General features: G+C 48.6%; 1 protein-coding gene across 1 annotated transcript in view; it reads left to right on the top strand.

The window, feature by feature from the left end:
• The window catches only part of Sdk1 (sidekick cell adhesion molecule 1), a 959,866-nt gene that overhangs the window by 751,419 nt on the left and 192,897 nt on the right, over nucleotides 1-15,550 (top strand). Inside the window, exons 15-17 of the mRNA XM_075974284.1 lie at nucleotides 1,919-2,066; nucleotides 3,062-3,202; nucleotides 10,646-10,827. Coding sequence (XP_075830399.1) covers nucleotides 1,919-2,066; nucleotides 3,062-3,202; nucleotides 10,646-10,827 — 471 coding nt within the window. The remainder of the gene's footprint in view (nucleotides 1-1,918; nucleotides 2,067-3,061; nucleotides 3,203-10,645; nucleotides 10,828-15,550) is intronic.

Here is a 15,550-nt window from a genome sequence, read left to right as displayed (position 1 = left end):
AGTTAATAAGAAGCCTGAGTTAATAGGCCAAGCAGTGTTTTAATTAATACAGTTTCTGCGTGATTATTTCGTGTCTGGGCGGTCAGGAAATGAATGATCAGACTCTGACTACACCCAGCTTCTTCTGTGGGTATCGGGAATTCAAACTCAAGTCCTCTTGCTTGCAGAGCAAGCCCTTCTACCCACTAAGCCCAGTATTGTGCTTCTAAATGAAACGTAGAGGGATCCTTGTCAACAGCTAATTACCTGAACCACCAAAAATCAAAAGCCAGGAATACAGCACAGCACAGCTTGTGGTGGAAACCATATTTCCAGAAAGCTGTGCTCAGAAGCAGCTTTATCTACAATCATTAAAAAAACAAAAATCCGTCTTTGCAGCCCAACTGGCACCGTATGTGAGGCAGCTTGACTTCTGTGTTCAGGAATCCCAGATAATGGATTCCGACGTGGGGATAGGCATCCCTCTTGTTGCTTTGGGGAGCCTGGGTTCTATTCTGTAGCAATAGGAGGCCACTTCATGGTAACCTGTAAGCAGTTAGAGTGGCAGGCACAATTCCCATGAAACCTTGGTGCATGCCATGACCCCCTACAGTTGGCCCTCAGCTTCTGCAGAAGCAGCTGTGATTTTTATGGGTGGTGTTTATGCGCAGCTGGTGCTTGTTGCCCACGGTCAAAGCAGAGCCCAGCTCCCTGGTCATCCATCTCCCTCTGACCATCTTCAGGGTGTGCGAAAGGGGGTTGCTAGTATCACCGTCTCAGATGGATGAGAAGGGTGAGGCCAGAAGAATCTGCCCGGCACCTAAGTGTTCAGAGTGGGCAGGCACAGCAGATGCTCTAAGTCACAGCCAGGTCACTCTTGGCTGGGCTGAGAGGAATATTTAAACTGTTCAGAAAACATGCGACAGTATCACTCCTACCAGAACGTTCCCGAGGCTTCCTTGCAGGCAATAGCCCATTCTGTTATTAGAGATACCCTTCCACACCTGCAGGGAAGCAGCTTCCAAGAGATGCACCATGCTAGCTATGAATTGTGCATGTCTTTCCCCAGCCAGAGCAGCTCGGGGGTGTGGCAGAAACAGGCTGCCACACTGCAGATGGGTTGCAAACTGCCTAGCCCATCTGTATTTATCATAGTCGTTTCCTTATTAAACTGTTAACAAATATAGTGCCTATTTATCATTCCCTGATGTGTGGAGCATCCTCTTCCTGGAGACAAATCCTTGAGCTGCCTGACTGAATGCTGACAGACAACTTTCCACACTTCGTTTTGAGTCCAGAAATAAGGATTTTCTTCTTTCCCTTGAAGCGCCATATGCAAGCTGAAGAAGAAAAAAAGTTTATATTTTGGCTGGGGTGGGGGGTGATGGCTCAGTCAGTAAAGTGTTAAGGGCCCGAATTTAATTCCCCAGAATCTATCTAAAAACAGCTGGTGTAATGGTGCCAGCTTGTGATCCCAATACTGCAGAGGCAGAGACAGGAGGCTCCCTGGAGCTTGAACTTGTTGACCAGCCAATCTAGTTAGATCTGCGAGTTCCGCACTAGTGAGGGATCCTATCTCAGAAACGAATGATCCCCAAGATTGCCCTCTGGCCTCCACATGCATGTACAACCTCAGTTGTGTACGTACTAACACATATACAAACAGAAAGTGAAGGAAAGGAAAGGAAAGGAAAGGAAGGAATAAAGACAAACAGAAAGAAAATAAAGGAGAGAGGGAAAGAGGGACACACTCAGAGCCACACACAACTCCTTGCTGAGGACAGATGGAGGTGTCTTTCATCCCTCTTGTCCTGGGATGGCCATAGGAATAACAGGATTCTACCCTTGGTTTGGGGTGAGGCTCATGAACTTCATGCCAGCACACCAGTCCCGTGACGGCGCATGCTCGTGAGTGTCTCTGCTCTGCTCCTTCTTGTAGACTCTCCATGGAAAGTGCATCTGTCAAATGTTGACCCGGAGATGACAGCCGTCACTGTGAGTGGCTTGACTCCAGCCCGAACCTATCAGTTCAGGGTGTGCGCTGTGAACCAAGTAGGCAAGGGCCAGTACAGCACGGAGACCAGCAGGTGAGTGAGCCTGACCCCCACCCAGAGCCTAGATGGTGTGGATCCCAACAGTAGATACAGAGATGAATGACCAGCCTCACGGTTCTGGCGGAAACCTGAGCAGCATGAACACTGGCACATTCTGAGCTAGCTGTGCTTCCCTTAATTGCTTGGAGGCAGCAGCTGTCATAGACCCTTCCCAAGGTGCTCTGTGCATTCGCAGGTCCCTCCTGACAGCACTGCCTTCTTTGAGGGGCGGAGTCTTATGTAGTCCGGGCTGGCCTGGAATTCACTCTGTAGCCGAGGACCACCCTCCTCCCTCTACCAACAGAGTGCTGAGATTACAGACATGCAACCACACCCAAAGTATCGATGCAGGGGTTGGAACCCAGGGCCTCATGGATGTCCTAGTGTCGTTTCTGTGGCTGTGATAAAGGACCCTGATAAAAGTGCTTAGGGGAGAAGGGGTTTGTTTCAGCTGGCAGTTCCAGGTTACAGTCCATCATAGTGGAGAAGTAGAGACAGGTACTCAAGCAGGTAGTCACGCCAAAACCATGGTTAAGACGGAGGGAAACTGACATACGCATATGTGTTTGCTTGTGCTCGGCGGGATTTCTCCGCTCTTACTCAAACCAGTATCTCCTGCATAGGGAATGATACTGCCCACGGTGGTCTGGGTCTTCCCATGTCCGTCAGCTCGATGAAGATGGTCCCCCACAGACATACCCACATACCAACCTAAGATAGATCATTTCTCATTTAGACTGTCTTCCCAGGTGTTTCCAGGTTTTTGTAAAGTTAACAGTTAGAGCTAAGCAGGACACTAGATGAACACTATGAACCGCACCTCCGCCATTGCCTCCTGGCTGAGTTGCTGACTGCCGTAACTCTTGCACACACAGCCCCAGTGAGGTCAGCTGCATGCTTTCGGCTGGATTTCTCCTCAACAAGGCTCTGGGCCGGGTACCTTGCTGCTGACCCTTACCTCTCTCTCTCTAATATATTTTTATCTTTAGGTTGATGTTACCAGAAGAACCACCAAGTGCTCCCCCAAAAAACATTGTAGCCAGTGGGAGAACCAACCAGTCCATCATGGTGCAGTGGCAGCCACCACCAGAAACGGAACACAATGGGGTGCTCCGGGGCTACATCCTCAGGCAAGTACCTAGAACAAACCTTCAGGCTGTCCTGTTAAATGTTAGCAGCAGCCAATAAGAACTTTGGGGTGCAGGTCAAGTGACAGCCTCTAGGTAGGGGTGCCTACTGCAGCAAAGCAGAGTTCACAGCCAATGGGCACCCTTGTGGGGGCCTCCTGGGTGTGTGGAGGCCACGCAGATGAGTGTTAGCATTTGCACTGAGTAGGAGAATGGAGGGGGGCACTATGGAAGAGATAGCAGATGCATTCTTCACTGTGACCCTTCCTCTATGGATGCCTACTTTCGTAAGAACAATCACTTAACTGAATTAATTTGAAGTAGTGTTTAACCAACAGTTACTATGCTAATTTGTTCCATTTTTGCCAGATCTTCTGGCATAGCAAAGGAAAAACATTGGTTATGCATATATGTGTATGGGTATGTGTACCTAAGTGTACTCTAGGAGGTCAGAAGAGGGTGTCGAATGCCCTAGAGCAGTGGCTCTCAACCTTCCTAGTGCCTTGGCCCCCTATCTACTACAGTTTCTCATGTTGCAGTAATCACAACCATAAAATAATTGCCACTTCATCATTGTAATTTTGCTACTGTTAGGAATCGTAATGTGAATATCTGTGTTTTCTTATGGTCTTAGATATAACCCCTATGAAAGGGCCATTTGACCCCTGAAAGAGGTCATGACCTACAGGTTGAGAACTGCTGCCCTAAAACTTGAGTTACAGGCAGTTGTGAGCTGGGAACTGAACTCAGGTCCACAGTAAGAGCTCTTAACTGTAAAGCCATCTCTCCAGGCCCCCCCAAAGAAATTTATATACACATATTCGTGTATACTCACAACTTGGCAATGTTTAGGTGTTGGGAATGAAAGCGATGTATTTTTTGGTGTTAGGGCAGGGTGAAGGTACATGTGTACCTACCAAATGTCACCAAAGGATATGCAGGTTGCTAGCCCAGCCTAAGGAGGAATGGTAGGTTTGCATCTGAGCGAAGCACCTCCTTTGTCCAAGCTACCACTAATGTCAAAATGATACCAAATGTCATCCCTGTGGAGCTTTTTGTTGAGACAAATTAAAAGAGAAAAGATTGATTAGAATTAAAGTGTTTCTTCCTCCTCCTCTTCTCCTCCTCCTCTTCCTCGTCCTTCTCCTGCTCCCCCTCCTCCTTCTTCTTTTTGGTTTTTCAAGACAGGGTTTTTCTGTGTAGCCCTGGCTGTCCTGGAACTCACTCTGTAGACCAGACTGCAGGCTGTCCTCAAACTCACAGAGATCTGCCTGCCTCTGCCTCCAGAGTGCTGGGATTAAAAGTATGCACCACCATCACCCCTTAATCTTATGAGCTTTACTGAAGCAGGAATGCATTCATTATTCTCCAAATACCTCCCTGTCACACACTGGGCTGGGGTTCGTGAGTGCTTGTTTAACAGAGGTCTAACTAGGAAGGAAATTGTGAAAATATTGGAGTCTCTCTTTCTCTTTTTGTTCTGTTGTTGCTTTCTTGTTTGAGACAAGTCTTGTGTAGGTCATGTTGGCCTAGAACTTGTTAATATGGCTGAGGACATTCTTTTTTTAAAAAAAGATTTATTTATTTATTTATTAAGCATACAATGTACTGCTGGCAAGGAAGGCACCAGGTCTCTTTACATTACAGATGGTTGTGAGCCACCATGTGGTTGCTGGGAATTGAACTCGGGACCTCTGGAAGAGCGGCTAGTATCCTTACCCCCTGAGCCATCTCTCTAGTCCGGCTGAGGACATTCTTGAAGGCATATCCTCCTGCCTTCAGCTCCCAAGTGCTGACCTTACAGGAGTTATCCACCACCATAAAGGACCCTTTCCCGGGGGTCACCAAGACCGTCAGAAAGTATAGATATTTACATTATGAGAGATGTGGGTTTTTTCCTGACGACTCTGACAAACCCCCCCCCCCTCACCGGGACTCTTTCTTTCTTCCCTTTATGTATCATTTGCAGTTTCATGACGTTTCTTTATTTAGTGTATGGAGTTTCATCAGACGACATTCTGTCCTCCCACTGTGGGGCCCAGAGATAAACTCAGATCACGCTAGCCTTGCAGCAAGCACCCTTACCTAGTGCCATCTCGCTGGCCCTATTGTATGTCTTTTGCTGTGTCAAGGTCTCGTGTAGCCAGGTTGGCCTCCAGCTCACGATGTAGCCAGGGAGGCTCACAACCTCCTGATCTCTCATCTCACCTCCCAAGTGCTGGAATGTCAGCTTGAGAATGGTGGCTCTTCAGCTCCATTTGCTTCGCCTGTAAAAGACCTGTGACTGTAGTCTCCTCACTTCAGCTAACCGTGGAGTGAGATGGGAGATGGGGCTTCTGCATGCACCGAGAGACCCTTAAGAGAAGATGGTTGCTGGAGAGAAGGCTTCTTTGTGGAAAGCCCCTGCTCGGAGCGAGCCAGAGCTGCAGGACACAGCCGGTTCCCTGCTGTTCTTCCACCTCCCTGCAGCCTATGATTCTCCTCTAACCTGAGCTCAGCCTTGTCTGTCTAACGGGGCTTAAAGAACCAACAGAAAGTCAGTGCCCAAGCTCCCCATATCTCTGCCCCCAGCTGTCATCCTCCATTTGCAAAAGGTCAGAGGGAGACAGTCATGTCATCCAGCAGCAGTGGCCCTGGGCTCTGTTCCAGTTGGTGGCAGTTGCCAGTAGCCTGACCTTCCTACCCATCCTTCTGCTGCCTCACACTAAGGGTTCCTGTGCCTCAAGGCTGTGCTTCCCTTCCGACTTTAGCCATCCCCCATGTCCACGCCCGTCAACTAATGAAAATAATTAGCTTGCCCTGCTCACAACCAGCGCCTTTCTCTGAAGAAGGAGGGTCCCCAAGGCAGAGCCTGTCAAGTAGGGGCAGTGATGTTTGTCCCCCGAACACGCTTGCGGCACAGAGCCTAATAATAAAACTGTCTGATGTTATGAGGTCACATGGCAGACTGCACATCTCTCTACTTTTTGGGATTACTGTCCTTAAAAGATTCTTGGTGACAGTGCTATTGGATTGGAGGGGGGAAGGGGGCATCTGTAATGTTGAGAGTTTAAGTCGAAGGAAGGCCTAAAAAAATGAGGGCACACCACCCCAGGCCTTGAATATCAAAGTGGGTGGAAATTAAAGACCCATACCAAGATGCATTCGCCTGCAAATGCTTCTGAGAAAGGCCCCAGCTTGCAGCTCGCGGTTTGCTTTCCGAGCGAGAACCCTCCAGGGCACAGGCTCTGTGTCGGATCCAACACACAATGCATGGGAGCAAATAGAAGATCAATCACCTTGGTGGCTCACACCGTAAGAAGTAGTTAGGGTGCTCGCACGGTGATAAAATATTTATAATAATAGGCAGCATGTTTCTCCGAGAGGCACTCAGGGTTATGTCCTTTAAAAAAAAATCCTGTTTATTTCTGGATAAAAATTCATCCGTTCGGACTGAGCCCATCTCCAGGGTAACAGATCCTCCCAGAAAGGAGGAAAGAGGATGCTCTGTGGAGTTGTCCTTCTCCTTGACCTTCTCAGACATCCAGCATATGTCCCCAGGACCCCTAGAGCCCAGGCCAGAGTGGACCCCCTTGCCCATTCTATTTTCAAAGTGAATCCTACTCTTCCCTGATGAAGTGGCTGAGGAGAATGTATGGTTGGGACAGGCTTCATGTCCTGAACAAGGACCTCAGCCTGTGTCCCCCACCATGTCCCCCCAATGCTAATCTCATATCCTTTTCTTGGAAAGTGTGTTGGGTAGTGAAGGGCTCCCTGGAGCTAGACCTTCCTAGGGGTGACTTTGCAGTTTCTCCCAGAAAGCGGTGAAGAAATATCTACTCGGGGCGTGGGAGGTGGCTCAGTGGGTGAGAGGCTGGCTCTGCAAGCATTGAGTGCCTGAGTGTGAGTCCTTAGCACCCACACAAAAAGCAGGGCCTGGTGCCACATGTCAGTCACCCCAGAGCAGGGGCTGGGAGTCGGGCAAGACAGGGGGATCTTTGAAGCTCATTTATCAGCCAGACTAGCCAAATGGATGAGCTCCAGGTTCAGTGAGAGACCCCTGTGAAGCAGAGAGGAAAGCTAGTGTTGACCTCTGGCCTCCACACACATTCACGCATAGGTACGCATACACCGACATGCACACGTGCACACACACATGTGAACACATATAGACCATACACGCACACATGGCAACAATAATAATTAAACATTTCCTTATGCTTATCTTAAAAGAGGGATGATATTTACACAGAATCATATAGGGAACTGATGGTGGATAAGCCCAAGGCGTGGGTGCAGCGAGGTGTCCTGTGGAGATGCATATTCATGGTGCTCTCTGGGTTACACGTCTCCTAGGACTCATTACAGCAAGCTTTAACGATTTCAAGCTTAAGCGAAACCTCAGTTTCAAGTCAAGCCCTTCCTCTCGTTCCTGCAATCCAAGGCAGGTTGCTCGGGTTCACCGGTCCTGATAAGGAGAGGGGGGATTGCTGACGCAGGAACACTCGGGGCTGCAAGCAGGTTGACTCCCAGTCAGCCCGGTTGTGTGTGGTTGTTCCCTGCTCTGTTTGTTTGGTTGGTTTTGAGGCAGATGCTCATGTAACCCAGGCTAGCCTCAAACTCGCTATGTAGCCAAGGAGGGTCTTGATCTTCTGTTCTTCCTGCTGCCAACTTTCCAGTGCTAGGCACTACCATCTGCAGTTTACCAGGGGCTGGGGCTGAACCAGGGCCTCCTGCTTGCCAGCCAGGCTTCTGTCAGCTGGGCCACACCCTCCACTTATTGACTTCACAGCCTTGTCTGAGGATGTATGTCCAGGCATTCAGGACTTTATCTGCTGATTGTCCTAGACTCTGTCGGCACGAAACACAAATGAGGAAGGTCTGGCTTTCCCTCTCCTGTCCCCTTCGCTCCCCCTGTATTTCTAGTCTCCCTCTGAGGGGTTTATCTTGGCTTATGGTTCCCAAGGGCTCCTTGTGTGCTCACTTGGCTCTATTGCTCTGGGCTTGTGGTGGGTGGGAGAATGGAAGGGCCTACAGGGGGGCAGTGCTGATGTACAGAGGCCTTGAAGCAGAAAGACTATGGAAGGAGCTAGGCACAAAGTGTATACCTCAAAGGTTCAGTCATAGTGACCCACCTTCTCCAGCAGGCCCCACCTGGCTCCCACCAACTCCTGAGCCAATTATGAATCTACTGATTAGATGAGACTCCACCCACTCCAACCCACCAGGTGGGAATCAAGATTTAAACACAAGCTTCTGTCCGCCTGAAAGCACACCTCCACATTGAATATCAGAAATAAAAGAGCTTATTTCTGGAACCAACTGTAAGTGACCGTGGCCCAACGCAGATTCGGGTCACCTCTAATTCTGCATTCAAACATGAGGACAGTTCCTTGAAGTTTTACAGTCAAAGAACAAAGAAAGTCCTAAATCAAGGCACTGTCGACCTCGGATGCCAGCTGACAGCACTCTCAGCCTTTTGGTTTGGGGAAGCCAGTGGTCTGTTACATTGATTCATTTCAGGTTTTGCCTGTTAATCCTAAGGATGTTAGTTCAGACACAGAGGTAGGCAAGGAACGGCTGTCGAGGGGCTAAAGACAGCCCAGGAGTAATTTTAATTAGACATTGGACCTGCAATTCCCCAGACTCACACAGGGAAGTTCTCATCCTTCAACCCTCCTAGCAGGGCTCAGCCGAAAGCGCAGTTCTTTCCCAGAGCTTTCTGTTCAGGACTGTTTGGGAGGAGCCTTCCCACCAAGACCTGGTGCAGAGAAAGCTAGCTTTGACCTTCATGCCTTCAAGGCTTTCTGTCCTTCCTCCTTTCTGTTTCCTTCCAAATCAGCCTTACCAAGCACAAATGGTTCCTTAGACAGGAAGAATGTCCTCGGGAAGTCCTGGATTGAAGAAGAAACTTCTCTGGCCTCTCTCTACTCCCTCATTTGCATATCTCTTAGGGAAGTTGTGGTTTCTGGGCTTTAGTTTTCCTGCCTCAGTGACCCTGTTGGTCTGGGGGTTCCTGTCCTGTCCTGGGTGCTCTGTCAGCGGGGCAGTAGCTGGGAAGACCCTGGTGACTCCAGTCGCTGTGAGAAGTTAGTGGGTCCGCAGCTGCCTCTCTGTTTAAGGACGTCTTGTCAGTCATTTCCCCTCTCTGGGTATCACACAAAGCCGCATTTCGCGGAGGCAAGAACAACTGGGCTATAAATTGGACGCTTCGAGAAGCCCGCAGGATGACTGTACGTGCCTCTCATTTTACCCAGGGGAACTGATCCAGAAAAGCTCTGTGAATTAACTGAGCTACTTCAGTACATTAACTTCTATAAACGGAATCATGGAAAAAACATTTGCTAATGAAAATAATGCAGGAAAAGGCCTTCCACAGCACAAAAGCCGTTCCCTAATTCATGCCTCTTTTTTTTTTTTCAGAGATGGTTTGTGTAAGCCATCTTGTGAATAAGACCAACTTTAAATTTCTGCTTCAGGGTGCTGAAGGACATGTTACCCGAGAACCCACAAAGGTCCCCCCAAAAAGCAATTGGTTATACTTAGCCATGGGCTAGCCCTTTAGAAGTTTTAGTATGTTTTCAAAGCTACTCACTCTAGGTCTGGGGTATCTGTGGACCAATTTAGATTATTCTTTAATGGAAACAGGATGGGGCACTAGGACAGAGGGCAGGAGACCACAGACCACTGGCTTCCTGTTTTCTCCAGGCAATGTAGCTGCAAGACCAACCTTTCTCTCCATCCCTGATAGTGATCAGGTTCCAAACCTTGACTCCGAGTCACTGTACACACTTGGCAGTTCACACCTGAAATGCAGAACTTTTAGAATGTGATGATACACATCTGGGTAATTAAGGAAGCTGAAGCAGGAGTATCGTGGGTCCCAGGAAAGCCTGGGCTGCATGGCAAGACCCTGTCTCAATAGAAAGGAAGGAGAGAGGGAGGAAAGGAGCATCATTTGGGTTCCACCAGCCTCCAGGATCCCCATAGCCTCTTTCCAGCAGCTGGGGCAGTCTGTCTCGGCTGACAGTGCAGGTCTCTCTTGTATGGAGGCATTTTTAACACATTTTCTCAAATGGGAAACCGAGTCTGAGTGGTGCACACTTGCAGTCCCAGCTGAGAAACTGAGGCATGAGGATTACTGCAAGTCAGAGGCCAGCCTGGGCTACCAGGTAAGTTCTAGGACATCTAGGCTACAGTGGCAAGACTTTACCTTGAAGCAGCAGCAACAAAACCAACAGAATTTCCCCATGGCCATCTGGAGTTGAAAGCCTGTTCCTCTTCATCTGGAGTTTACGGTCACCGGGAAATTAGAGTATAGTATGTATGAAGCCATTGACCAAGGCATGCTGTGGTCAGGCCTAGCTCGAAGCCTCGTCCATGCCTGCTGACCTCCGCCATTCTCTCAAGGCGATCACAGTCCACCGTGGGCGGTGTCCCAGCCCTCATGCTTCCTCTCTGCCATAGGTACCGCCTGGCTGGCCTGCCCGGGGAGCATCAGCAGAGGAACATTAGCAGCCCGGAGGTGAACTACTGCCTGGTCACTGACCTCATCATCTGGACCCAGTATGAGATCCAGGTGGCTGCCTACAACGGCGCAGGCCTGGGAGTCTTCAGCAGGGCAGTGACCGAGTACACCTTACAAGGAGGTGAGTTGCCAGGGGGTTGGGGAACCTCTGTGGGAAACTGGGGCTTGGAGTCAATCCGGTCTGATTGGAATATGCAGCTCTCTAGGGGGATGACAATAAAAACACAGGCCTTACCTCAAAATGGGTAAGGGCTTGTTTATTCTGGGGTCAAATACTAGTGACCATAGACAAAGAATGCAAACTCAAGTTGTCCCCAAAGATATGCTCCGCCGTAGAAATGAGATCTTGTTAGTTACAGAACAGAGTAAGTCACAGTTCAAGACACTTTTCAAATACCTTGACTGAAAGCTCACAGCAAAGCCGGAATGTCACTGCTCCGGGCCTCAGATGCTCTCTGATGCCATGCTCAGACTGAGCTGTTGGGAGCTACAGGTCCTTTTTGTATATAGCAAAGGATTTCTTTACCTAGGCTTCTTAAAGATGCTAGGTCACCCCATGGAGCTGGACCAGAAATGCTGATGTTGAGGGCTAGAGAGAGCCCAAGATGATCTGGCTTTGGACCTGTACCATCCCAGCTCTCCAGAGTCACAGACCTTCTAATCAACCAGGTAGCCTAGGGAAGGTTTAAATGAGAGATATGTTTTATTTCTCCAGGCGCTTCAGTTTCCAAGAGCTTTACAGGAAAATCTAACCCATAAGTGAGTCAATGGGATCTCACTCCTTGCCTATTCCTGAACCTCCTCGTAGCTGCTAAGGAGAAACTTAGTGTCTTAGCACTCTGTTCCTCTGGGAGCTGGGAGCAAAAGAGTCTAGGTACATTGTATATGGAGTTTTAGGAGAGTCTGAGTTAATCCTAAAATTGGCCAAAAAGAAAAAAAATACTGTTCCACCCTTTTGGCCAAATTTAAACAAGCTTTTATTAAGTGTATTAAATACTAACCAAGATGAAATTTTGGTCAAAACCATCACCTGGAAATTTTCCAGGTAAGTAGCGCCAAGATGCTTTGTTGTTAGTTTCCAGATCTCTAACTTCCAGAATCCCAGGAGGTTACCTGGTCCTTGGGCAGGTGGGGCTTACATCTGATCATATATGCAGTCTTGGGAAGGCCTGTGAACTCTTTCTTTCCTCAGTGGGTCACAACTGTCAGCGGGTCAGAACAGCCTTGCTATCCATGGCTATCTTTTGAAACTGACAACTGTTCACAGATACTGCTTTAGTTTAGGCAATATGATTATTGGGAACAGAATTTATGAATTTGGGCTTTTTTAATTATTATATAAATCAACAATGTAAAATCAATAAGTGCTCCCCCATCCCTCAAAGAAATGAGGCAGAATGTCAGAAAGTGGTTGATCCTCCCGGTACACGCCAAGGCTCAGCCCCAGGGTTTACAGTTAAGCCTTTCTAGGGCCACTAACTCCTCCTCTGGTTTCTGGAAGACTCCTGTTGCAGCCCCAGGCACCTCAGTGACATTGGCCACTTGCACTTGTCATTGTTGTCCTAAGCAGTATTACACAGTCCCTTTCTTAATGGCCACATTGGTCCTACAGCAACCCAAATCCTGGCCGAGGGAGTAGGGGGGAGCAATTTCCCTTCACGGGGTCTCTAAGCCTTTCTTTCTCAGCAATTTACGAGGCTCTCAGTTCGCAGGTGTGGTTTTATTTGCTTAGGCATTTTTATTGCTACCAGGGCCTTGACCTTTTTTCAAATGATAAGGTTTCTAACTGCCCACTTCTCTCCCCAAATCCTGCCTCAGACCTAATGTTCCTTGATATTACACGCTGTTATTATCAGTCCTTATTGATTGGCTGTCGGTTGCCATCCAAGAGTCCATAAATCCTCCTTTATAAATTAAAAACAGTCAGCGCTGCCTGCCCAGCAAGTAGCAGCAATATTAAAATGCTGGACAGCCAGGCAGGGCTTGTCCATCTGTAAGGGATTCCTGACCACCCGTTTGAAGAGGCAAGCAGCGGACAGCCTGGACAATAAATGCTTGTGTTAATGAGCCTGTTTAATAAAACAACAGTAAACTTGGAAACACTTCAAATGACTAGCATGGGGGCTAGAGAGATGGCTCAGTGGTTAGGAGCACTTACGGTGCCCGTGCTGGACAACTTAAAACTGCCCACAACTCCAGCTCCAGGGAGTCTGACGCCCTCTTCTGGCCTCACTGGGCACTGCACTCAAATGCAAATGCACACTCATGCACATAATTAAAAATAGAGCAAATCTTTATAAAATTGTGAGCAAGGCTATGGGTTATACCTGATTACTATTAACCGATTCCCCATTCTATTGACAGAGCCCTTGAGCTCTGTGTACAGTCAGAGAAATCAAGGCTTAATTTAAAAGGGTACTGAGGCTGGAGACTCTGCCTAGTATATGTATTTGGCACTTGAGAGCCATGACAGGTTTAAGAGGGAATGACAAGCTGGAAATGCTGAGTTGGAAGATGTCTTAGTTAGGGTTTCCACTGTTGTGTTTAAAGTGACCACAACCAAAGCAACTCAGGGAGGAAAGGGTTTGTTTCTGCTCCCGAATGTCAGGTCCTACTTCATCATTGAAGGAAGTCATGTTTTACTAGATTCAGGGCAGGAACCTGGAGGCAGGAGCTGATGCAGAGGCCATGGAGGGGAGCTGCTTACTGACTTGCTCTTATGGCTTGCTTGGATTTCTTTCTTATAGCGTCTGGGACCACCAGCCCAGGGATGGCACCACCCACATATACTGCTAATTAAGAAAATGCACTACAAGCCGGGCGGTGGTGGCACACGCCTTTAATCTCAGTGCTCTGGAGGCAGACGCAGGCAGATCTCTGTGAGTTCGAGGCCAGTATGTTCTAAAGAGTGAGTTCCAGGACAGCCAAGACTGTTTGTTTCATGGAGAAACCCTGTCTTGAAAAAACAAAAACAAAAAAGGAAGGAAGGAAGGAAGGAAGGAAGGAAGGAAGGAAGGAAGGAAGGAAGGAAGGAAGGATATGCACTATGGGAAACTCTTAATGGAGGCATGCCCTCGACTGAGAGTCCCTATCGTGTGTCAAGTAGACATGAAAAGAGAACTCCATCAGTGGAGCATGGGCAAGAGGGGTGGGGCACACAAGAGCAGCTACATAGAAAGTCAAAAGAACAACAATCTGGCTGGAAAGTGACAGAGTCTCCCAGCTCTGAGATGGGCAGTGAGAAGGGACTCGGGTGTCCATTTGGGTGGTACATTATTCTTTCAAATCAGATCACATGCAGGCTGGGGAGATGCTTCAATTAGTAAAGATATGAACTAAATTTCCAGAACTCATGTAAAAAAAAACAACTATATTGGTATGTGCTTGTAATCCTAGTCCCAGAAAGGCGGAGATGGAAGGTGAGGACAGGTTCCTAAGGCAGGGGAACGGCTGCCAGAGGGGCCATCGACAGCTCCCGCTCCCTTTCCAAGTGACTTCTAGTGACGGATCACCCCGTGGGCTACAAGATTTCTAGTTATGAGCCTCCAGAGAAGAGTAAGGCTCAGCATGGTGGGGGTGAGGGAATGGGGGCAGTGCTTCGGTTGCTTCCTAGTCATCTCTGTTGGAACAAGCAGGAACTGAGAGTGTACAACCTTTCTTGGTCATGACTTCCACTTAGTCCCCCTGCAGACCCTGGAGCTTAGTTCTAAACACAGGGGGATGGTGTGGGCAATAGCTGAGTCAAGCTTCCTTTGCAGCTAGGAGGTCACTTAGTGTCCCCTGAGTGTCCTACAGCTGTTGGCGCTGTGCTCTGGAAAGGCCTGGAGTAGGTCCTTCAAGCAGAAATGGGGGAAATGAAAATGCTTGTACATTAAAAGAGGAAAGAATAGCTCATAAAAGTAATTGCCAGCTTCATTTGAGAGATCATGGGCGTGTACAGAAACAAAATTTGGCAGGCAACAAAGGAGGCCAGGGATGCTTAGCTGGGGCAGGTGCGATATCAGCCTATCAGGGCCTGGCTCCCTCTCCCTTCAAAGAGAGTCAAGAAAGCACCCTGCACTCCACAGGGACCACTGGGGAAAGTATACATAGCTTATGTGGCTGTTGGCTGGATGTGGGACTCTACTAAGTTCTCAGGGAGAAAAGGTGGTGGGGATGGGGGAGAGTGGTGGTCACAAGCTGCCCTCGGCACCAACAGGAAAGAACACCAACAACACACTGCTTCCCCCAGATCCGTCTTGGGCATACATTAAAAAAAAAAAAATCTCAAACATGTGTTTCCTTCCAGGAAGCCCCTTTGGGAAGGTAAGCAAGTTATTCCCACACCGGGTGGAACCCAGTATGGTGGCAAGCCCTGAAGTAATTGAATCCACCACTCACCTGCCATATACCCCAGGCGCTTCTGTTACTGAATTACACCAGGTTGCGGGTTGCATGGTACACAGTGTGCTGTGCCCACCTGGCTCGTTGTGGAGTTTTTCCTTTGTGTGTGTATAAGTGTATGGTGTGAATGCGCTCATGCGTATGCGTGGATATGTGTGAGTGTGTGTGTGTGTGCTTATTTGAATGTGTGTGAGTCCAGGATGAGGAGGTTCACTGGTGTCCGTGTGTGGAATTTGACTTTCAGCGCCTCCCCCAGTTGCTCTCCACCTTATGTACTGAGCAGGCTCTGGCTGAGCCTGGAGCTCGCCGAGTCCAGCTAGTCTATCTAGCGAGCTTGTCCTAGGGATCACCTGTCCTGGCCTCCTGAGTGCTGGGTTTACAGGAGGCCACCACACCTTCCTGGATTTTTGTATGTGGGTCCTGTGGGTCCGAATTCTGATCCCCACACTTGGAGGAGAAAC

Source organism: Microtus pennsylvanicus, chromosome 1, assembly GCF_037038515.1.
Source record: "Microtus pennsylvanicus isolate mMicPen1 chromosome 1, mMicPen1.hap1, whole genome shotgun sequence".
NCBI lineage: Eukaryota > Metazoa > Chordata > Mammalia > Rodentia > Cricetidae > Microtus > Microtus pennsylvanicus.
Note: the sequence above shows the minus strand (reverse complement) of the source record. Positions and strands in the feature narration are given on the sequence as shown.